General features: G+C 47.2%; 1 protein-coding gene across 5 annotated transcripts in view; it reads left to right on the forward strand.

Annotated features, from left to right (window-relative positions):
* Positions 1–18,452, forward strand: part of MYO7A (myosin VIIA) — a 61,765-nt gene extending 43,313 nt beyond the window's left edge. For 4 of the 5 annotated variants that reach the window (XM_059826860.1, XM_009810077.2, XM_059826844.1 and 1 more), the window contains 21 exons: positions 2,055–2,174; positions 2,905–3,078; positions 3,934–4,161; positions 5,419–5,589; positions 6,613–6,730; positions 7,023–7,149; positions 7,264–7,433; positions 7,537–7,727; positions 8,273–8,397; positions 9,106–9,263; positions 9,734–9,887; positions 9,998–10,153; positions 10,570–10,675; positions 12,080–12,193; positions 13,004–13,091; positions 13,717–13,823; positions 14,708–14,893; positions 15,649–15,765; positions 16,877–16,960; positions 17,502–17,621; positions 18,363–18,452. In XM_059826860.1, coding sequence (XP_059682843.1) covers positions 2,055–2,174; positions 2,905–3,078; positions 3,934–4,161; positions 5,419–5,589; positions 6,613–6,730; positions 7,023–7,149; positions 7,264–7,433; positions 7,537–7,727; positions 8,273–8,397; positions 9,106–9,263; positions 9,734–9,887; positions 9,998–10,153; positions 10,570–10,675; positions 12,080–12,193; positions 13,004–13,091; positions 13,717–13,823; positions 14,708–14,893; positions 15,649–15,765; positions 16,877–16,960; positions 17,502–17,621; positions 18,363–18,452 — 2,904 coding nt within the window. The remainder of the gene's footprint in view (positions 1–2,054; positions 2,175–2,904; positions 3,079–3,933; positions 4,162–5,418; positions 5,590–6,612; positions 6,731–7,022; positions 7,150–7,263; positions 7,434–7,536; positions 7,728–8,272; positions 8,398–9,105; positions 9,264–9,733; positions 9,888–9,997; positions 10,154–10,569; positions 10,676–12,079; positions 12,194–13,003; positions 13,092–13,716; positions 13,824–14,707; positions 14,894–15,648; positions 15,766–16,876; positions 16,961–17,501; positions 17,622–18,362) is intronic. The other variant, XM_059826873.1, reaches the window with a different exon arrangement.
* The last annotated feature ends 4,442 nt before the right edge of the window (positions 18,453–22,894 follow it).

Here is a 22,894-nt window from a genome sequence, read left to right on the forward strand (position 1 = left end):
ATGAGTTACACATGTCGAGTCTGACTACCACCCACTGGACCGCTTAAGTTAATCCCATGCCTAAGAGTTTGCCTGGCTCAGGGCAAAGGGCTCAGCACTGTGTCTTTGCTTTGCCATGATATAAGACCTCTTTTGTCCCTCTTAGATCTTCGAATGTTGGAACCCAAACCTGCTCCTAAGCCTGCTGGATATAAAGATGTTCCATTAATTTCCATAGATATCAGATCAGGAACTGGGTCCTTAGCACTGGAAGAGCTGAAGCCAAGAATAGAAATCCCTCCATCCCCAGGCCTTGTCAGTATGAAATCTAATAAAGCAGATAAATCACTGGCAAAGTGGTAGAAAATTAAATTATGTCTGGAAATGAGATCTGAGAAAGTATGCCACAGGAGGTTGTATGGGTTTAAATCTTTAATAGCAGAAGATTATTTTAGGTGAGTGAAGCACTTCTCAGAAATCATTTATGGGTAGCTCTGGAGACTCAGACATGGAATCATAGAACAGTTTGGGTTGGAAGGGACCTTTAAAGGCCATCTAGTCCAACCCCCTGCCATGAGCAGGGACATCTCCAACTAGATCAGGTTGCTCAGAGCCCCGTCCAACCTGACCCGGAATGTTTCCAGGGATGGGGCATCAACCACCTCTCTGGGCAACCTGGGCCAGTGTTTCACATGTACCTCTGCCCAAAGTTATGGACCATGCTGAAATACCTGGCAATATTCCCAACAGCTTCGGAGAGGGTTTATACTAATTCTGCCCTTATTCATCACCCTTTTGCACCTTGGGCTGTTGGAGATGAGGAATTTCAGGAAACTGTTGTGCCTGGAGGTTGTTCGACAACCTTCAAAAGTGTCAATTAGAACTGAACATTTTGAGAAGGATTTAGCTGATAATGAGGCAGTCTTCGCTATGTTCTCCTGCTCCCAAATATGAAGGTCACGCTTTGGATAGCATCAGGCATCCTTATCGCATCATATGCTAAGCATGGGTCAAGACACATTAGCACTCCTGTTCTTCGCACCTTTCTGTCAACTAATAATGGACTTTGGTGGGAAGGTTCAGTCACGAGGAAGGAGAAATACAAAAAATATGTAATTACCTAGTTCATTATTAACAGCATAATTAAAACTACACTTTTACACAGCATCAGCTGCTTGCAATCATTTGCAACAGCTCACATCCATATTACCTGGCTGTATTGCCCAGTTATTTCAGAGTATCTCTATAAGTTATGATTGACAGAGATATCTGTCCCTCTACCCATGTTATTTATGGACTGACAGTGTTATAGAGCAGTCTGTGTTACTGAAGGAACAGCTATGTGTTGTCATTCAGAGAATTCTTTATCTATTTATAAAGTCTCTCTGAAAAATACGATTTACCGAGCTATTACTCTTAGCTACCTTTTTGGCCAAGATATTTGTGTAATATTTTTAAGTGTATTATCTTTCATATTGTGGAAGTCACTGGATTTAATTTTCTCTACAATAATGTGGTGTATTTTTAAAATACGGTGAAGTGCTTCAAATTCTGGTTTAGTATCTTCTAAATGCAATTTAAAATCTGTCTAAAGAAACATCTGTTTAATGTAATTGTGAAAGACCTTTTGTACTGGCAGCTAAGTGTTCTGAGTGATATTTGCTTACAATTCTCATGGATCATTACTTATAGGTCTTTTTCATTCACTCCCATCTTTTTGACCAACACTCAATAACATCTTGTAATACATCTTTAAAATACAGAGATAGAAAACAATGGCAGCAATAGCAGGAACAGAAAAACTGCTGCATTGGCTTCCATCAAAGGTCTGTCTAGGCTGGTATCTTATCTCCACCGAGGCCAGGAATGCATAGTATAAGAACAAGGCAAGGGTGAAGACTGTCCTACCCTCTCTCAGCTTCCAGCGATGTGATGTAGGAACATCCTGAGCCTGAGCGGTATCACTGCCGTTAGTCCCAGAGGGCTTTTCTCCAATAAAAGACGGCTTTTTAACCTTTGTAAATGCTTGTCCTCTAGAGCCGATGGTCTAACCAATGTGTTCCTGCTGCCAACAGTATTTAAGAAACTTTATCAATGGAGGCCCCCCGGGTTATGCTCCCTATTGCGAAGAGAGGCTGAGGCGGACGTTTGCCAACGGGACAAGGACGCAGCCACCCAGCTGGCTGGAGCTGCAGGTACGAGCCCCTCCATGCCCTCCCCAGGCAGCTGGGGCTCAGGGTTGGAGCCTTTCACTATCACAGGAACCACATCTCTGGCAGGACAGAAAGTAGCGTGACAAAATCCCTTTTCTCTCAAGAATGTTCATGTATTTCCAAGATATTGCATTCCCCGTGCATCCTGGCTTTGCTCCAGAGTATGCTGAAGATCAGTCCCTTTGGCTACGTCAATACTTGTAAATTAAATGTGCTCGAGAGTGCTCTTGGGCACTGAGACCAGCTGGCATGGAGCAACGCCCCATGTATGCTAGGAAACTGCCTTCCAGATGAAGGTGGCTACAGGCAAACTGCCTTCTGAGAATGGTCCCCGGAACTTGTTCAGGGATAGCTGTAGCTGGAACAAGCACAGTTTGTGCAGTAATTGCTCATTTTCTGTGCTGGTTTACTAACATAGACAGCTGTGCTCCAGTGCCTGGGAGCATTCCCAGGTGTGCTTGGATTTACTGGATTAGGCACTTGGATGACTAAATGTATTAAATTAAAAATCTGGGACTTCCAAGTGCTTCCAGTGGCTGACTATACATTATCCTGTTGAGTAGTATGTTATGGTAGTATTGAAAAGCAGCCAGGCAGTGGCATCAGGAATTAGAAAATGGTTACCACAGGTGGGTGGAAGAGTATGTAAGTAAATAGTCTCGATGGGATTGAAATACACATGCCTTTATAAAGTTTGACTTTAATCCATTAGGCAACCAAGTCCAAGAAACCCATCATGCTGCCTGTCACATTTATGGATGGGACGACAAAAACGCTGTTGACTGACTCTGCAACAACCGCTAAAGAGCTCTGTAATTCTTTGGCCGACAAAATCAGCCTGAAGGACCGATTTGGCTTTTCGCTTTACATTGCACTTTTTGACAAGGTAAATCTTAAGTTATGTTCCTGACTAACTCTATGAAAGAAGAGGGAGGTTCTCCTTGCCATCACCTACCTGCCAGAGGGCAGAGGAGCCTGTGCTTTGAGCAAAGGGCCAGCCTTGAGGTCAGGAAAGAACAATTCTACAGCGCAAGTGCCAGCATGATTTTCACAATAAGAGTAGTCAAACGCTGGAGCAGGGTTGTAGAGACACTATGAAATCTCCCTCCTTGGAGATACTCAGAATTTAACAGGAGAAGGCAAGGAGCAACCTGATCAAAAATGTACCTGCTCTGACCAGTGGGCTGGACCAGAAACTTCCAGAAATGCTGTTCCACCTACATTATTCTGTGATGCTACGCTCTGGTTTGTATTCCATCTTCTTTGCCTTTTTTGAGGAGACATTCATCTAGGGATGTTCACTCTGAGGAGATATAGTGATTTAGGGCTTCATGCCAGACCACAGTGAGAAGACAGAGGTGAAAAATCTTCTGTAACAGGACAGAATTTTTATTCTGGGTTTGTCTGATGCTTAGCATGGTTGGATCCAAGCCCATGACTTTGAACAGGCTGTTTCAAAGCACAATATGAATAATCAATACTTTATAATGGGACTGTTGGCTTTGCTAATTCACCTTGATGCTCTCCTTTCATTCTGGATGGGAAACTGGGGCTCAAAACGAAATGGCTCACCCAGCTGTGCTGTAGACCTATTCAATCTCAGCTGGCTAGTAGAGCTAGATGCTTGGATTTATTTTGATTATAAAAGAAGTCTGAATGAGTGACTCAAAGATAGATATCTCTACCTAGAAAGGACAGCATTTAGTTGGGTGAATGCCACGTTTCCCTCTGCCCTGACCAGGTCTCCTCGCTGGGGAGCGGCAATGACCACGTGATGGATGCCGTGTCTCAGTGCGAGCAGTATGCCAAAGAGCAGGGAGCGCAGGAGCGCAACGCGCCGTGGCGGCTCTTCTTCAGGAAGGAGATCTTCACTCCTTGGCACAACCCAAGTGAGGACAATGTGGCCACAAATCTCATTTACCAACAGATCGTGCGAGGGGTGAAGTTTGGGGAGTACCGGTGTGACAAGGTATGTGACCTCAGCAGCTACTGGTTGGTCCAACATGTAACCTTAACATGGTGAAACAGGTTTCACCAAAGGTGATGTAAATTTTCCTCCCTGAACACCTGCTAGCTTGGGGATTATGGTATTCACTTGGGAAAGAGTAGCTGCAGGTATCATATCCTCTTGGCTGGGGAGAGACCAGACACTCCCATGTGCTGCATGAGCACTCTCTCCTGGTGAATTTTGGATGTGAGACTGAACAGCCACTTCATCCCTCAGGCTCAGTTTGGAGGGCCACAAGCATGCTGTAACTAGATCACCAGATCAGGAGTACAGAGCAGGATCCTGTTTGGTGAATCCTGCTAAGCCTTGGACATGAGAGATGCTTTTCAGGATACCCAGGCATCTGCCATGCAATACAAACCCAATAATGCCACTATAAGCAGAAGGCACATTGGCAGAAACCTATGCCTCTGGAGTCTCTGGGAGCTTACAGAATTATTCCAGTGTCACTGAAACAAGCATCTCAAGAAACATCAAAGTCTCTGACAATACCCATACTTTTTTTTTTTTTTTTGCTTGTGTTTAAAATTATGCACCTGTCAAATTGAAGACATCTCTCTTCCCCAACACCTGATCATTCTCCTGTGGTCCAGTAGAGTCCAGTCACCTTGGGAACTAAGTCATCTTTTCCCATCTATATTGCATTAGTTACAGCTCTTTTATCCTATCAGAAGTCCTGCCCTTTCTTCCTCCCCTTCTCTTGCTCCTGATCTCCTTGTGCTATTAACATCTCAGTGGCTGTATTATTTCACCCCAAAGTGCTTGGAATGTAGCTGCACCGAAGGACATTTTACAGTTCTGCATTATGCACAGGTGCTTCAGTCCGGGCTTCTCAAATATGAGAAATGATGGATACATGCAGTTTTCAATCATTAAACTCTGTCTACCATAGGAAAATCACCCACTGCTGACTGCAGGCATCAGAAGCAGACTGAACTGCAAGGAAAGATGGGGACAAACACGTTCACACACCGTATAGGGTTGCATGGTGCTGGTCACTGAACGTGTTAAGGCTTAATCATAGCTTTTAGAGGTCAATCACCCGAACTTTACATGTGCAAAAAGCACTGGTGAAGTTCTGCTGAAAGGAAGCATCCCCACACCACTCTGGACCAGCAGTACATCCAGCCTCCAGAAAGAGCTCCTTGAGTGATGGAGGATGGATGTCGAGGTCATGGCTTGGTAACAGCATTAACTTGGCTTGTTTGGCTCCCACAGGAAGAAGATCTGGCAGAACTGGCTTCCCAGCAGTACTACGTGGACTATGGGTCAGAGATGGTACTGGAAAGGCTGCTGAACCTAATTCCATCCTACATCCCGGACAGAGAGATTACAGCTTCGAAAACAGTGGAAAAATGGGCTCAGCTCATTATAGCTGCACATAAAAAGGTGGGGACAATAGACACCTGGCAAGGACCAAGGCATGCTTCAATAGCTTCGTGTGCCTTTTAAACATATGTCAGACATCATAGCTCAGCTCTTAGCCTGGCCTGAAGCTAAATCAAAGAGAAAGGGCCAGTTTTGTACTAGCTTCATCCAGCTTTACCACTGGTTTGAGAGGCAAGATCTGACAGAAGAAGACAACCTGCAGAGATTCATTGTGAGAAGCAAAATGTCATCTCTGGGGTTTCGTTCCTGGTACACAGGGTTGTGGTGTTACTGGTTGTATTACAGTGGCAGTTCATGTCTCCAGGCAATGTCAGGACCTTATTGTGCCAGGCGTTGTATAAAACTTCCCCGACATCCATAAGAACATTTGTGACACCCTCCCACAGCGACACCTTCCATAACTCATTACCCATAACTCATGAACATCATGAGGGTTGGTCATCCAGGCCTGGGGACTGGCATTCATCTAACGGCAGGAGCCAGCTTCAGATTAAGACCCCTAAAATGTAAGTATCTCCATGTGTGTTAGGAGTCTCACCTCCCATTACTGTCAATGGAGACCCAGGGATGCAATTCAGTTGGATCTTGCAGGTCCTCCATCAGCCTGTCAGCCACATACAGAAGTGTCAGGTATCTGAGGATGTCCTAAGAAAAGCTGGATGTCTGTGCTTAAGGGCTGTTGAATGCCTGTTTCCAGCTAAAGGACTGTCAAACCGAAAGGTAGACACCTACCGTAGGGAAACCCGAAGTTAGCTGAGATGAAAGCCACCCAGACTGGTCACTCTAGATGCTTGCCCAGCCTTCTCAAAGCCAAATTATTCCCTGAAGTGGGAACCAAAGGCCAGAACTTTGTCCAAACCATCACTTGTTCCTGTAGGACTTTGTTTGGCCCTTAGCCATACTGAGACCTCAATTAATATTAGTTCCAAGATCTTCAGGTGACGTGAATTGGTTTTGTTTGTTCTCTTCCTGCGTGTAACTGGGTTTGTGCTTCATGTTGGTTGTGGTTTGCTTTGTCTGTAGGGAATTTATACTCAAAAGAGAGCGGACCCCAAAAAAGTCAAGGAAGAGGTAGTGGATTTTGCACGTTTCAAGTGGCCTTTGCTGTTTTCTCGGTTTTATGAAGCCTTCAAATTCTCAGGTGAGTCAGTAGAGCACATCTACGGAGCACAGGATGCTCCAAAGCAAAAGGAGGGAGAGATAGGGACTCCCCAGACAAGAAGACTTAATGGACCATCTAGCTGGTCTTTTTTAGATATGTCATTTTTTGGTGCATCCTGATTAGCATTGGCTTAAGCTATGAGTCTGCCACTATTTCTCTTACTAAAAATAACACTGAGGTTTTTGATCATTGCATCCTCCTTTGAAATGCACACATTTTCTATATCCTAAGACCCTTCATGAACTGATTGTGTATCTTGTCTTCAATCCAGGGCCAAGCCTGCCTAAAAATGATGTGATTGTAGCTGTCAACTGGACAGGGGTGTACTTTGTGGATGAACAAGAGCAGGTTCTCTTAGAGCTCTCTTTCCCAGAGATCACAGCTGTGTCAAGCAGCAGGTAAGGAGGAATAGACGTAGCTGGTGATATCACCCTAAACCAGTCTTTTTCCAGGCTTTGCCTCATGATGTCATTATCTTTCCTGTTTATGTCTCCTACAAAAATATATCCCAGAGGGGGAAAGCTGCAAGGGCAGAGTTTCACCTTGGCCACCATTAAAGGTGATGAATACACTTTCACCTCCAACAATGCAGAGGATATCCGGGACCTGGTGGTGACCTTCCTGGAAGGACTAAGGAAAAGATCCAAGTATGTGGTCACTCTCCAAGATAACCCAAACCCAGGTAAGTAAATGGCCCAGCCCAGTGGCAAACGTAAAGGTAGATTAATTACTCCAAAGGGATTTGGAAAAAAAAAAAAGGAAACTGATGGTTGTTCTTCTTGCAGTGGGAGAAGAATCTGGGTTCCTCAGCTTCCTCAAAGGTGACCTCATAGTTCTGGACCAGGACACAGGAGAACATGTGATGAACTCAGGATGGGCTAACGGGTTCAATGAACGAACCAAGCAGAGAGGGGATTTCCCAACTGATTCGGTCTATGTCTTGCCTACAGTCACCATGCCTCCGCTGGAGATCGTGGTAAGTTGTCTTACAGAATGGCACAACTTGATACAAAGCCTGAGGAGGTCAAAGCCTTTCTGAAGAACTTAGATCTGGCCAGAGTCTCCCCAACAATAAGGTGGATACCAGAGTGGCTGAGAGGTGACAAGGTGTCCAAGGCAGAAGTGATCTCAGCCTTTTCTCTGGTCTTTGAACACCACAAGCTTGTGACTTGGAATATCCACAAATCCTGCTACATCCCTCTAGTTGGCCTGACTGCTTGTAGGTGTATTTGGGGTTGGTGGGCACATTCACATATGGAGCTATAGGACCGAAAGCACATTATCTTCATTAGGAAATGATCCACACTATGGGAACATTTGTTATTCCTTGCATTAGTGACTGAGAATGGCACGGAGAAATTACAATTGCAGAGTTCTTACTGACTATTAACTGGAATTAATGGGTTATTCTTACTCACTCACTGTTCTTCTTTTCATTTTGTATCTCCTTCCTCTCTCCGAATACATCAGAGATATATTATATCAAATATACCGGGTGACAGAGACCTTTTCATCCCACAGGCATTGGTCACGATGACCCCTGACCAACGACAAGATGTTATCAGAACCTCTCAGCTGGCAATTTCAGACAGTGAAGAGAGGGTGAAGCCATACACCTTGGAGGAATTTTCCTATGATTATTTTAGGTGATTTTTTTAAACCATCTTCAAAAATTATAGGAGTAGGAATACATCTCCAGGTAGCTTGAAAATCAGGACATTTTTGGCTACTGGAAAAGACTCTACAAGTGCCTTTGTGTGACTTTGTACAACTGCAACCTCCAGTTTAGGTCATGGCATTTGAGCTGTAAGTTTTCCACAGACAAGGTTTTATGAAGGATTTCTTCAGATTGTCTCAGCACAGGTGTAACAGTGTGAAATTTAGTATTGTGTGGGAAGCTGTGCTGAGTGGTCTGATATTCCCTTTCTATGATCCCGTACACGGTCTCAGACCGTAGAGGCAGCAGCTGAATTAAGTGTGGACATTTTCATCTCCGCTCCAAAGATTTAAATGTGCACCACTCTTGACCAGGCTGATCCAAAAACTCCCACTCCTGGTCAGATGGAATGACAATCCAAACAGGCAGACCAGCTCCTCTGGGATGTCTTCACCCTGGTAGGCTTATTCTGCTAGGCAATATTCTTTCAGTGTTGCTGCCCTGACCATCCAGCACCGTGATTATCCTTGGGCAGAACTGGAGCTGGATACTTGCTAAACTGTGAATTTCCATTTGGTGTGAGAGTTCATTAGCCAGGTGCTGTGAACAACCTTCCCAGGTGAAATACTGGCTGCAAGCTGACCCTTTTATTTCTGTAACCCTTCCACCTTTCCTCTTGCTTTTCCTTGGCCACCAGGCCACCTCCCAAGCATACCCTGAGCCGGGTGATGATCACCAAGAGCCGCGGGAAGGACAAGCTGTGGTGTTACACCCGTGAGCCCATCAAACAGCCATTGCTGAAGAAGATCCTGGGCAGCGAGGAGCTGTCCCAAGAAGCCTGCATGGCCTTCATTGATATCCTCTCACTGTCCAGGGAAGCCCTTTTCCTTTTGCTGTGTCATACATGTTAATTCAGAAAACCATGGCCTGTTTTCATGCAGGATAGTTTCAACATGACATGATGGTGAAGGTCGTCATTTGCTTTATGTTACTGCAGCTCCACTGGTGTCTGACACCCGCTGAAAATCTGGTCTTTTACAATGGTACCTGTATGTGTGATCAGGTAACACATAATCACACACAGCTTTCTTAGGTCTACACATCCTTATGGTAAAGAAATTCTTTCACCCTGAGATGGTGCATGATAAAAGGAGAGAGCTCTCTGGATATCTCCTAAAGCAATTTAAAGCCTTTACCATAACTGTGCCCCTCCGTCAAATTGCAGCCACTTCTGTAGTCATATGTAGGATGTCTTTAATCACATCATCAACAGAAGGGCTTCCCCAAACATCCCGGTTAGCTGATCCTTGACCCCTGCCTCCCACCAGTGCTGAAGTATATGGGTGACTACCCATCCAAAAGGACCCGCTCAGTCAATGAGCTGACAGACCAAATATTTGAAGGTGCCTTGAAAGCCGAACCTCTGAAGGATGAAATCTACTGCCAGACCCTCAAGCAGCTCACAGACAACCACATCAAGTAAGAGTCATTCTCCTTGGCCCGAATGCACGAGCCTGTGTTGGGCAAAGCAGATCAGAAGTGTCTGTGCCGTGAGTGATTTTTTTCCTCCTGGGTCTCTCCTCGTGTAGGTACAGTGAAGAGAAAGGCTGGGAGCTGTTGTGGTTGTGTACAGGCCTTTTCCCTCCAAGTAACATCCTCCTGTCCCATGTCCAGAGGTTTCTGCAGTCCCGGAAACATCACCCCTTGGCTGCAGACTGCATCCAGAGACTCCAGAAAGCCCTGAGGTACGGCACCAAAAGACTTCTTAGTCCTGACCATGCCACAGCATCCAAATATGCATGAGAAAATATGAATAGGAGATACTGGGCTGGTTGTGGAGGCAGTGAAAGCTCACAGCCTCTCTCTACATTCAACCAAGCTGAACGAAAGGGACATGGGGTGGAAAATGTCACTATTAAACTGTCTGGGGAAAAAATAGACATTAAGTCAACTTTGTCCTGCCAGCTCCATTTAAGTCACCTACAACCTAAGCAAATACACATTACCCATTACAATTTTTCTTTCTTCTTTTTAGAGGGGAAAAACCTAATATTAAGAAAGTTGCAGAAGTAACTCATTAAAGCATATGTATAAAAATGGAAGATTTAAACAAAGGATTCTTGTTTTGATGCCGTGGCACTTGCCACCTCCTGTTTTGCAGGAATGGATCCAGGAAGTACCCACCTCATCTAGTAGAAGTAGAAGCCATTCAACATAAAACCACCCAAATTTTCCACAAGGTTTATTTCCCTGATGACACTGATGAGGTAAACGGGGGAGAAGGGAATTCTTCTTTTCTGTCAGGATGGGTGTCGGTTTTCTTATTAAAATCTCAGAAAAGGCTAATATTGGTTCTGATTCAGAAAAACTCAGCCTTCCCAGAAGATTCTGGACAAGACCAGTGTAAGGAAAACCCATCCTTATCCACTCTGACCAGCTCAGGGATTTGATTTACTGCAATTCACCTTTTTCAAGACGTGGGTGCTGTGCTGGTGATCATTGCAGTATTTATAGTATGAAGCCAGAGAGAAGGAAACTGGGTGGGTTCATCTCTGTTCACTCTCAGCGGTTCACAAGCCTTGGGTATTAGTTATTTGCAGCCTAGACCCACAGATATTGTCCACCTAACTATACCCAGCCGGGTACCGTGATGGGACTCCCTGGGGACTGGGCAGACTATGGCAGCACCAGCAAGTAGGTAACTGAGATGATTCCTTCTGACCTGAGATGACACAGAAATTGTATCTGCACTCAGGAACCTCTCATTAAGCATCTTACACGCTAATAAAGCAGCTCGTTATATTGATGCCAGAGCAGATATGCATGTCCTTGCAGATACTGCATCTGTGTGAGAGCCAGTAGAAGGAGGCAGTGGGGACTTCTGCACTTGGATGAGTTTACTGTGATCCTTTTGGCCTTGGCAATCACACAGGTGGCAGAGGAGCATCACCCCGGTACAACATGCATCTGCACCAAAGGGCTGCTGAACACCAGCAGCACTGAGTTCCAGGCTGGTCTTTCATGGGATATGGAATATGGGTCCTGGTAGTTCGGTGGTTCAGGCTAACACAGTCATGCACGTGATGGTCAGAAGCTTAAATTCCTTAAACTGCTATGAAATAAATCTCTTTAAGTGGGCAGAGCAAAACTGAGGCAATGCAAATGCTGAGCACAGCTCAAAAGGCAAAACAGGTGCTGGGACAGTCCTTTAGATATCCCATCCACACATGAAGCAGGAGTCATCTCCCCTCTCTTCAGCTATCCAGAAGTCAGGCATTTGGTCTAAGCCAGGCATCTGACCTCCTCACCATCAGTGCAGAGGCAGCTGGGACAAATCAGCCTGGAGGTATATCTCTCTCCCCCTAGACAAATAGCTCTGAGACCGAACTGTCAGATCAGAAAAATCTCCTGCATTGTCTGGGGATCCCTGGATAAGCCAGCACAGGATATAGATAAGAGCATCACAAAGCACAACGGTACAGCAGTAGCACGGCTGAGCTTCTGCAAACATCCCTTCCTATGCCTAGAGCCACCATCCGCAATGTCACTGATTTCATCGGTGGTGGGCACCTAAATCCCTTCTTGTGTCTGAGCCTGGAGTTCCTCAAAGAGAGCATAAAGTGGAAATTAACCTTGAGGTAGCAGTGGTGAGGATCTTCCTTTCTTTGTAGGCATTTGAGGTGGAGTCCAGCACAAAAGCCAAGGACTTCTGCCAGAACATCTCCAACAGGCTGCTCCTAAAGTCCTCTGAGGGCTTCAGCCTCTTCGTCAAAATCTCCGACAAGGTGAGTGACCCACCCAGAGGGTGGGGTAGCCCTGAGGCACTTGGGGTGACCTACCTTCCAGTGGGTACACGTTGGTGGAGCCAGAGCTATCTGCGTCTTCACAGGTGAGATGTAGTTCTCTGCAAGCAGTGTGGTGTTTCTAAGTCAGATCCAACCTGCCACAGGTGAGATTTGCAGTCCCACAGCCCTGACTTACAGCAATCACAGAATCAGACTCACAGAATCGTTAAGGTTGGAAAAGACCTGTAAGATCATCAATTCCAACCACCAACCCAACCCCACCATGCCCATTAAACCATGTCCTGCAATGCCACGTCCACACGTTCCTTGAACACCTCCAGGGATGGTGACTCCACCACCTCCCTGGGCAGCCTCTTCCAGTGCTTCACCACTCTCTCAGTAAAGAAATTTTTCCTAATATTTCATCCCAAAGGGCTTAAAACACAGACAGGCAAAGCTCTCAGAGCCTGTTGCTGAGTTGGGTTTATAAGAAAGGACTAAGTAAGAAAAACGTGCAGCTCTAGAGCTGCCTCAGGCAACTGGGAGAAATCTATGGAGATAGTCATCGTGAAGGGAAATTAATTGCTCCAGTGAAACAGGAAGCTGCAACAAGGAGTAATAGGTGAAATTAGAGACAGAGCCTGCAGCAAGGTGCTGGCAGTGGCTTTCTCATGTCAGCAGTTTGTAACACATCAGTGTAACCAGGGCAAAGCAGTGAGCAAGAACTACATGAGATGGGGCAATGGCCAACCCTGCCTGTGACCTCTTGCCACTTGCTCAGCCTTTTTAACCATGTGCTGTGTCCCCCAGGTCATCAGTGTGCCCGAGGGAGATTTCTTCTTTGACTTTGTGAGGCACCTGACGGACTGGATAAAGAAAGCAAGACCGGCGAAAGATGGTAACAGTGACTTTTCTCCATTGTGGGCCACACAGAGCCCTCCTAGAGCCCTCCAGCCCTTTCAAACAAAATTGACCACACCGTCTGCCCCGTCTTTTGGGCCACACTACTGTGGGTGTGCTGTCTGCACCAGCCCTGAGGACATCATGGTCTGTCCAGGAGCAGCAAGACCTCTGCTCCAGGGCTAGACCTGGCCCCTACGAGGAGTACCTGCTGGTGGGCAGCTCTCCAGGACCTGCCTGTGGGATGGTTTCAGTGGTGAGATTCATCTCACCTTGCTGCCCACATGGGCAGTGGAGCTGGCTGCAGTTCTGCTGCATATATCAGTGGCTGCAAGACACAGGTGCCTCCAGGGTGCAGTTCCTCTGTCCTGCATCTGGCATGAGCACTACCATTGAAGTACAGTCATGCAAATGAATCCAGACCCTCTTTCCATTTTATTAAAGCTTTGCCGGGGAAAGATGTGGTTTTCTCTGCAAGGTCAGAGTCCATTTGGCCTTGTGAGTGCCCCTGTCCTTGCAGGTTGTGCCAGCACATGGGCACCACTGGCTTGCAGGGACACCGATTGCCAGCTGGTACTCACAGCATTGCTCTTACATATCTGCTCTGTGCTTCCCTTGCACAGGTATAGTGCCTTCCCTCACCTACCAAGTGTTCTTCATGAAAAAGCTGTGGACCAACACAATGCCTGGAAAGGACTCGATGGCAGACTCAATCTTCCACTATTACCAGGTACTCCGGGAGCCTGCAATAGCAGTGGAGACTTGGGAGGAATTAGGAATGGGTTACAAAGACTTTGTCCATCTGCAGAGGGACGAAGTCTTGCATTAAGTAGGAAGAGCTCTTGCCTTAAATAGAGCACTACAAAGACTGCTGTTGAGTTGCATGGCCACCCATGTACTTTAGGGTAACCAGCCTAGCTGGGATTTGGGCCAGCTGCTCTTCAGTGGGCAGCAAAAAACAGGAGAGAGCATGTCCTGCTGGCAGCCTTAGCAGGGAGGCTGAATTCAGAAGCATCTTGAGTGTTTTCAGCTACCTCCTTTCATGGAGATGAGCTGTGATGGTCCCAGCAGTCAGGTAAGAAGTTACAGTTCTTCTGTTCTTGTTTCTTGTGGGATGGAAGAGACACCTTCATGTCCCAAAGTGCTCTCTCACACACACATACACTCCCTGTGTTCTTGCCTCGGTAAAGTGGTTATCCCAACATGACTGTATCCCTTAATGCTTGAGTTAGTCACTTGACACATTTTCAGACACTTTTGATAATGAGGGAATAGATTTTTAAAATTGCAAAAAAAAGCAGAAAACCCATTCAGTTCCGAGTGGCCATTAGTAGGGGTGAATTTCCTGGGATGAGGGAGGGTGAACAAGATGTAGGGACCTCCCTGTTCCATGTTACAGGAGACTGTTTTACACCAGAGAGGATCTTTAAACATCTAGTGTGGTCTCAGCTGAGCAGTTGCCTCTCCACCACACTCAACACAACTGCTGCGAGTGTTCCCAGGGCACAGACTCTTAACCGGGGGCTGGATACCCCCACAAAGTCAATTTAACATCTGAGCGTGAAGGTCCATGGTCATCCCCTCTGTCTCTGAATTGTTCTTTCCTCCATGCAGGAGTTACCAAAGTACCTGCGTGGCTACCACAAGTGCACGCGGGAAGAGGTCCTGCAGCTGGCGGCTCTCATCTACCGGGTGAAGTTTGAGGATGACAAGTCCTATTTCCCCAGCATCCCCAAGCTCCTAAAGGAGCTGGTGCCTCAGGACCTCGTCCGGCAGCTCTCTCCAGATGACTGGAAAAGGGTAAAACAGCAGCTTGAGTCATGTGCCAGGCCTGTCTGGGGGAAGCCCAATCTCTCGGGTGACTTGTCTAATGTTCAACATTGAAGAGGGGCTGGCAGAATGAGTGACCCATGGTCCCTCTTGAGCCTTAGCAGAGCTGCAGCCTCCACAACATCACCAAGAGGAGAAATTGTACATGCCTGTTCATACACGCGTGCCTTGCAGTGTGTTTTCTTTGTGCTGCATGTGGCTGTGGCTGTAGTGGTGGATGCAACGCCATAGGGACACGTGCTGGGAGACGGTCTCATGCAAAGGTCTGTGGTTTAAGGCAGACTACTGAGTAGAGGAGTAATTCTCCCTGCTTTACACAGGGAGGGCCATATGGTCTAGAGCCATAAAATACCATAGGTATCTCACTGACAAGAAATAGTCTTATAAGTCCATTCTGTTTCCTGGGAGTTGAACTCAGCCATGTGCCCAACCAGTGAGCTATCAGCTTTGCTGGGTTGAAGGTCTCTCAGTCTCCTCTGCTGCATAAATTGGAGGATCAAAACTTACAATCCTTTTAACGGAGTCACCAGCACAGCTCATCCAAGAAAGAAGGACCTGCTGTGGTTTCAGGCCCTGGTCCAGTGACCAGCCAGCACTTCTGTGAAGTGTTCATTGGAGGAGAGACTGGAATCAACCATCTTTGTGGGACTGATGTTCCTTCCCTGCAAACATCCCTGGTGCTAGGTAGTGCAAACCCTCCAGCTCTGTTGTGTTCTCTGTTGCAGTCCATCGTGGCATACTACAATAAGCACGCGGGCAAAACAAGAGAAGAAGCCAAGCTTGCCTTCCTAAAGATTATCTTCAAGTGGCCTACGTTTGGATCAGCATTCTTTGAAGTGAAGGTACCTACCCTGCTCGGGGGTTCTCTGGCAGCTTTTAGCCAAGGTCAGAAGCCCTGTATCACAGTGGGGTTCCAGGTATGCGGGGTTGTCCCAGTGTCTGGACCAGACTGGGACAACCGTGATGAAGCAGGGAAAGAGTGTGAGACTCTCTATCAGTAAAGGGCTGACACATTCATTTATTGCTGCCCTGCCTCATTACACAGACAGAGGCATTGTAGAGTTTTGGCATATCTCAGTCATTGGGTCTACACTGGGAGCTGTGCTCCAGAAGAGCCAAGAGCCATTCTCGGTTTTGCCAAGGCAAAGGGGAACGTGTGGTTTTCCAAGGGATGTGTCTGCACCCACCATGAACCAAATCCAGACCACCCACCATAGCACCACGGTACCATCGAAGACAGTAGAGGCCAGTAGTCATGAAGTCTGTCCGAGTACTCTGGACACCTTATTACAACTCCTTCTTCTCAATGACCACACAGTGAGCCTGGGCTGGAAACAAGTTGCTGAAATTAGTCATCAGTTCCTTGAACTTGAGCACCCCATTTTCTGTCATGTCCATCTTAGATGGCATAAGGGATCTGATTATATGCTGTGATTTTTCCCCCAAAAGTGACTTGGTAGCCAAGAAATCTGCGGCAGGGCCAGGAGCTGAGCCCCCATCCCCTGTGTCCTTCCTCATCAACGGAACAAATTGAAGGTCCTCATGGCACAGGGCTGGGAGAAGGGTTTACCAGCAGGAACAAAACTGAATGGAAAGATCAGAAGGGGACAGAGCAGTGTAGTCTTGGCCTGGAGGTCCACAGCAGCAGGCATGAAAACAAGCAGGGGGACTGGAGGGGAAAGGAGATGTATGGGGTTTGCCAGCCTGTCACAACTCTTCCTTGCCAATGTCAGCAACTGACCCACTGGGTATGACACATTTAGCTCTGTACTTAACTAGACGGCCCTGACTATTGCTGATACCTTACTGAGCTCTATGTTTATCTGTAACGAATAAACTGGATATCATTTAGTGACCCACCAAATGCTGGGAGGAGAAGTCAGGGAGAGAGGAAATAGGGGGGTCTGATTTTACATGACACATCACCTAACCAGTTCATCTCATTTCCCACAGCAAACTACAGAGCCAAATTATCCAGAAATCCTTCTAATTGCCATCAATAAGCATGGAGTCAGCCTCATTGATCCCAAAACCAAGGTAAGCAAAACTGAGATCTTCACCAGATGCTCCTGAGCCCACCCCCCCAACCCATCACAGAGGTCATCCCAAAGAGCATGCTGTTCAGAACTTCAGGAGTTCTCATTAAACCTATTAGAAAGGCTAGATAGCCAGAAAAGTTTCTGGAGACAGAAATTCACTGTTGCACAGAGATAGCCCAGCCTTTTTCAACAGGAGATGGATTGGGACCATCAACTGTTAAAGCCCTGTAACTGGAGGACACACACTCCTTCCTTAATCCTTTCACAGACATTAGGACAGGAGCTGGAGTAAATGACCTCCCACTAGTTACCTCCACCAGCCGCATGGTAATTCTAGTAAGGTAGTCCTCCACAAGCACTGGAAGATCCAGAGTCTTGCATCTCACTGCCATTCACATGAGGCCATGATACTATCTCATTGCAGTAGACATCCTTGGTGTGCTTTGATGGAAAGTGAATGAGGACATGAGAGGTCCCCATAGCCCTTCATGAAAGTTGAGGCTCTGGTGTGTTGAGTGTCAGTCTTGTGTTCCCACTAGGATATTCTCATCACTCACCCCTTCACCAAGATCTCCAACTGGAGCAGTGGCAACACATACTTCCATATAACCATTGGCAACCTTGTGAGAGGAAGCAAACTACTCTGCGAGACCTCCCTGGTAAGAAATGTTAAAGATTATTGGGCACAGTTAGACCAAATCCTGACTTCGGCAGGCAAAATTAAATGCTTCCGGCAAATTATGTCTCAGGGATTCTCTGGGCTGAAAGTGGTCTCTTAGAAGAGTCCCCAGTGTGTTTTTTTCTTCTGTATTTCCCATGGCTCTGCTCAATGGATCAGGGCTCTCACTTGGTCCATCATCCAACTTACGAGCAAGCCTGAGGTGCCTGGGACGTTGCCATCTCAGGAGCATAGGGCACTGCTCCCTGTCACTGGACTGAAAAGCATACTAAAGCAGATGTGTGCTCAGAGGGTACTCTTGAACCCTTTTACTGAGATTCTTTGCCCAGCTTGTCCCTAGTAACAGTCACAGAACAAACCTTCTCCTAGACTATCTTAAATCATGAAAGATAAAAATTCCTGCTGGATTAATTGTTATTAATTTGAGGCATTCAGGATTTTGTTGGCCATTTAAAAATCCAGGTCCCATACAAAGCTCCCTACATTCTTAGCCTCAACAGCATCCTGGGACAGTGAGTGCCTCCATCTCAACACTGCAAATTACGTTTGGACTGTGTTCCTTGTGGTGGTGTCATTTCACCCAACAAGAATGGTGGAACAGGTCCAAATGTACCTGAAAACTTGAAAGCCAACAACTGGTCGCCAATGTGTTCAGGAGGCACGAGCCAGAGACTGTAAACTGTGCTCTAAAGGCAGGTAACATCTTCTCTCTCCTCCTCAGGGGTACAAGATGGATGATCTTTTGACCTCGTACATCAGCCAGATGCTAACAGCCATGAGCAAACAGAGGAGTGCAAAGGGTAGCAAGTGAACTGCAAGAAGCCACTGGCAGGTGGCCATGAGACTAATTCACCAGCTGAGGCCTGTGGGATACCCGTGCAGCTGGGGGAGAACCTTTGCCTCCCAGTTGTGGAAGATGAGCCGAACACCATCAGGGAGCTCGCTGGACTCTAACCTTGAGGGCTCAAATCCCACCTCCTCTTCCAGCGAAGATGACTATCTCTGACCTCCCATTCTCCTTCCCCACCCTGCACCCCAACTCCATCTTACACCTCAAAAATTTCCAGGGGACACCACCGCTCTCAGACAGTGACTGAGCATAGACACTCAGGCAGGAGGTTTGCCTGAACCCAATGGTTGGCATCGTAAAGGCTCTTGGAAGAGGATTTGTGTGTGTGTGTGTGTGTGTGTGTGGCTTGTTTTGGTTTGGTTTGGTTTTTTTCTTAAGTAAGAGAGAGCTATCGGGATGCTAACAGCTTTTGGTGAGGTTATGGGCATTTCAGGTTTGAAGAGGAGTAAGAGCCCCGACCCGTGCTGGAAAGCTATCCAACAAACACTGGGCTTGGTTTTTGACATTGCAGAAGAATACATTGTGTTCTTAAGAAGGACAAAAAGAAAAAGCAGGCTGCGAGGAGGACATTTTAACTAGCAATCAGAATAAACAAACTACTGATCGAACAGGCTAGAGTACTAAAGTGCTGTCCGTGCAATGCTGGAAATATTTAAAGAACAAATTTTAAAGTTTTGTTTCTTCTTTTATTTATTTTTTAAAATATTAAAAAGGAAAAAAAAAATCCTGCATTTCATGCCAGTATCTGGACGTTGACTCAGGGCTGAGGGTGACCTGCAGGACAATCCCTTGCCCGGGGATTCCCCCAGAGCCGTGATTGCCAGAGGCTGAGTAAGGTACATCTTTCCCAACTTACGGGCTCAGCTGGAAGTGAAGCGTGGAAGATAAATTATCCTCTTTTGCCTCCTGTGTCCAGGCAAATTATCCCTGGGACAATCTTTACTGCAAGCTTTAATATGGATGTAGGGGTTTTGAAGTCCCCACGCTTGGAAGACTGAGGCCAAGCCTGTGTTGAGCTGTGATTCAAACACAGACTTGGCTATTAGGATTGGAAACAGCTGATGATTTTATTGTGTTTTTGTGTGTGTTGCTGTATAAAATGGCTCTTTGCAAGTCCCAACTAGACCTGAACCACTCACAGCAAGGGCAGGCCCTTGATTTCAGTGGGCTTTTCTCCATCTTCGTTTGCCTGTACTAATCTGCTGGCTGGTTGTCCCATTTTCCACCCGACGCCACGCAGTGTGGACCAGCCTGCTTTGGAGGAGAGATGGGACCTGCCAGCAGAGAGGAGGCTGAAGCCGTGTTGTGTCTGGGGGATGCAAGGGAAGGAGCCTGGTGTGCCTTTCCAAAATCCAGGCTTCAAAGGAGCACGTGCCTGGGTGTGTGGCAACAGGAAGGGTAAGAACTGTCCACCAAGACCTGGTGCTGGTGTCACTAACACTGAGTGGATCGTGGTAGATGTGGGAGACCTCTCTTGGTGCTGTGCATCGGGCTGAGTTTGGCTGCTTTCATAAAAGCTCATATGGTGGGGTGTTGTGTATTGTTCTGTTAAGCTCAGCTGGGCTCAGTCGCCCAACACCACAGCGTGCCAGGCAGAGTTGGCAGCACTGTCTACTGGACCTCAAGGACTGTGACATCCAGCTGGGATGCAGCAGTGACTTTGGACCTCGGTTGCTCCCCCAAAAGCAAATGAGATGCTGCACGGAGACATCCACCAGCCAGACAGGGCTGCTAGGAGATCCCCTTCCTCCATCATCCCTCCCACCCAAGGCACTCTGGTGACAAGAGCACGGTTACACCAGCCGAGGCTACACTGGGAGCCGAACTGCCTTCTCACCATCCATCTCTGATGCTTCTCTCCCCTCCCTAGCTGCCATAATCCAGCTGTCCCAGGGATCCCACCCATCCTTAGACACATGCCCATCATCCCCACCACCACCACTGCTTTCGTGAGCCTCCAGCCATCCCTGCCTCCCACAGCACGCTCAGTAGACAATGCAGCATAGCAATGTTTTCCAGGGCTGTCCTGGGCCAGCTTTCCCCCACCACCACCCTCATCCCTCCACTCACAGCTCTGTCAGCCTCCCCTGCACCCCACCATTTTGGGTGGTGCCGGGACTCTGTGTGCGTGTGCCTGTGTGTCATATGTATTAGTGTCTACTGGCCTCTTTGTATTCACACCAAGCGATGTAACATGAAAAACATATGTCCAAGCAAAATACTCTAATTAAAAAGCATCAAGTGGTTTGTGGGAGGCTGTTCTGCACTGTGCGGTTGCGGCGGTGTCTCCACAGGGAATAGTGGGCTCAGGGCTCCCAGGTCCTCGTTGGGGGCAAGACTTCTCCTTGCAGAGTGGGACTCCTGGTGAGAGTATCCAGCAATGGGGAGCAAATCATCTGTGTGCCTGGACTGGAAATTAAGTGAAATCTTCTCTTTTTTGGGTAAAAAGCACTGGAGTTCAGGGAGTCTCCATTGCTCATCCTCTAAGACAAGGGCTGGTTCCTCCACAAAGACCAGTTTTGAGCTGAATCACTGGCTGTAGGAAGCACTGGGTGGAAAGTTTGTGTGTGGGAATCAGGCTACCAGCCACATGCTTAACGGCATTGCCAGACCCTGCTAGCTGTGAAGCAACAAAAATAGTAGCTGAGATGTGACAGGGCGTAGGGCATTGCAGGAGACCACAGGTCTAATTGGCCAGGCTCTACTGGACAAGGCTGATGAGGATGAGCAAGGGAAGTATGGGCAGACATCACTGCATAATGACCAAGAAATAGCTAGATACATGGATGAAGGCGCATCGAGATGGCTTTTCCTAATACATATTAAAAATCATGATTGGGAATCCACAGCTTGTCCCAGCCAAGTCCCCCACCTGGACACCGGGGGCCAGGCTGAGGACCCCATGGTGCATACTACCACTGAACACACACACACTCCACACCTCTTATTTTTGCTGCTTACATACCTCCACGTGAGGCGTACCCACAAAAAATTATGAACCAGCTATGGATGCAGGGCATGGGGAGGGGGTTTAATACTATCAATAGCATTCTCCCCCCATGCTTCATAGACCTGGAGCTCCTCTACACCAATCCAGCAGCCCTTTAGCCCTTTTCCAAAGGAGGATACTGCCTTTTTGCATTTCTAGCCTCCAAAATACTCCAAAATTCCAACTTGGAAAGGTCTGAGTGCTTCTCAGTACAGCTAACTGAAACCTAATGCTTCCCTGTCGCAATTCACTTGTTTTATTTAGCAAAAACACCGAGCTGCATGAGGCTTATGTATGAGAGAACGTCTATAGCTTGATTCAGGTAAAGACTACTGTTTTCTTCCCCTTTCCCAGTTTGACGAAATAAGAACGAAACAGGATAGGAGAGCTAAAATGTATTTAAAACAGCACTTGTAATTTACAAAAAAATGTGTTCTTATTATCTGTTCAAGTAGAAATGTATGGCTTAAACCTGGGGGATGCTCACATCTCCCTTGCAGAGCAGGGCATAGACATCCTTCCCCCTTTGTGCCAGCAGCCACCGGGAGAAATTAAAATCAGAATAAATCCCAGGGTGCAGAGCAAGCATATAGACCTTCCCAAGGGAAAAGCAAACAGGACACTTGGTGGGACTGATTCACATGCAGTTCAATCCTTCTGAAGAAAAGTGGTGTGCTTGTGGTCATAGTCCCAGTAGCTACATGGCCAAGGCACCAAAAAGTCCTTCAGCACCCGTGGGAAGATATGCCCTCGCCCACAGCCAAGGGGAAGACATTGTCCTGTTAGGGTCTATGGCAGGGCAAGAGTGGGGAAAAGGAAAACCTAAGCTGCCCCTGCCTGCATTACAGAAAGTTATGGACCCTAGTGACCCAGCCAGCAGCACTTGACCATTGTGGTGGAGCTGGTGTGCTTTCGGGGATGGAGGAGACCTGCAAGGAGGGAGAGAGGGAGGGAGTGTGTGGAGAAGAGGCTGGTCTGATGGGAGAAATGTGGGGGCAGCTGAGAACGAAGAGGACTGGAGGATGCTCAGATGTTTGCAGCATGTGTAAAACACAGCTATCGAAACAGAGGGCATACACATGGCAGGAGGGATTACAGAATGATTGCCCTGTGGGATGCCAATGGTCTCGGAGGTAAATGGTGGCTCCCATGTGGTTGCTGCATCTCATCATGGTTCACAGCTTCTTCATGGTTGCAACTCCATCTGTGCTCCCCTATACCCCAAGGATCCCTGCCAGGCATGGGATTGTGAGGAAGACTGTAGGAGAGGAAGCTTGGTGCTCATCTCCAGCAGGGTCACGGAGGCAAATGGCTCCTCCTTGCCACGAGGATCTGAGCCCTCCCAGCTGGCCCCCTTGGCAGGTTGGTGTTTGCATGGCAGGAAGGGGCAGCAGGGGAGGGTCTGCTCTCCAGT

The sequence above is a fragment of the Gavia stellata genome, chromosome 1 (genome assembly GCF_030936135.1).
Source record: "Gavia stellata isolate bGavSte3 chromosome 1, bGavSte3.hap2, whole genome shotgun sequence".
NCBI lineage: Eukaryota > Metazoa > Chordata > Aves > Gaviiformes > Gaviidae > Gavia > Gavia stellata.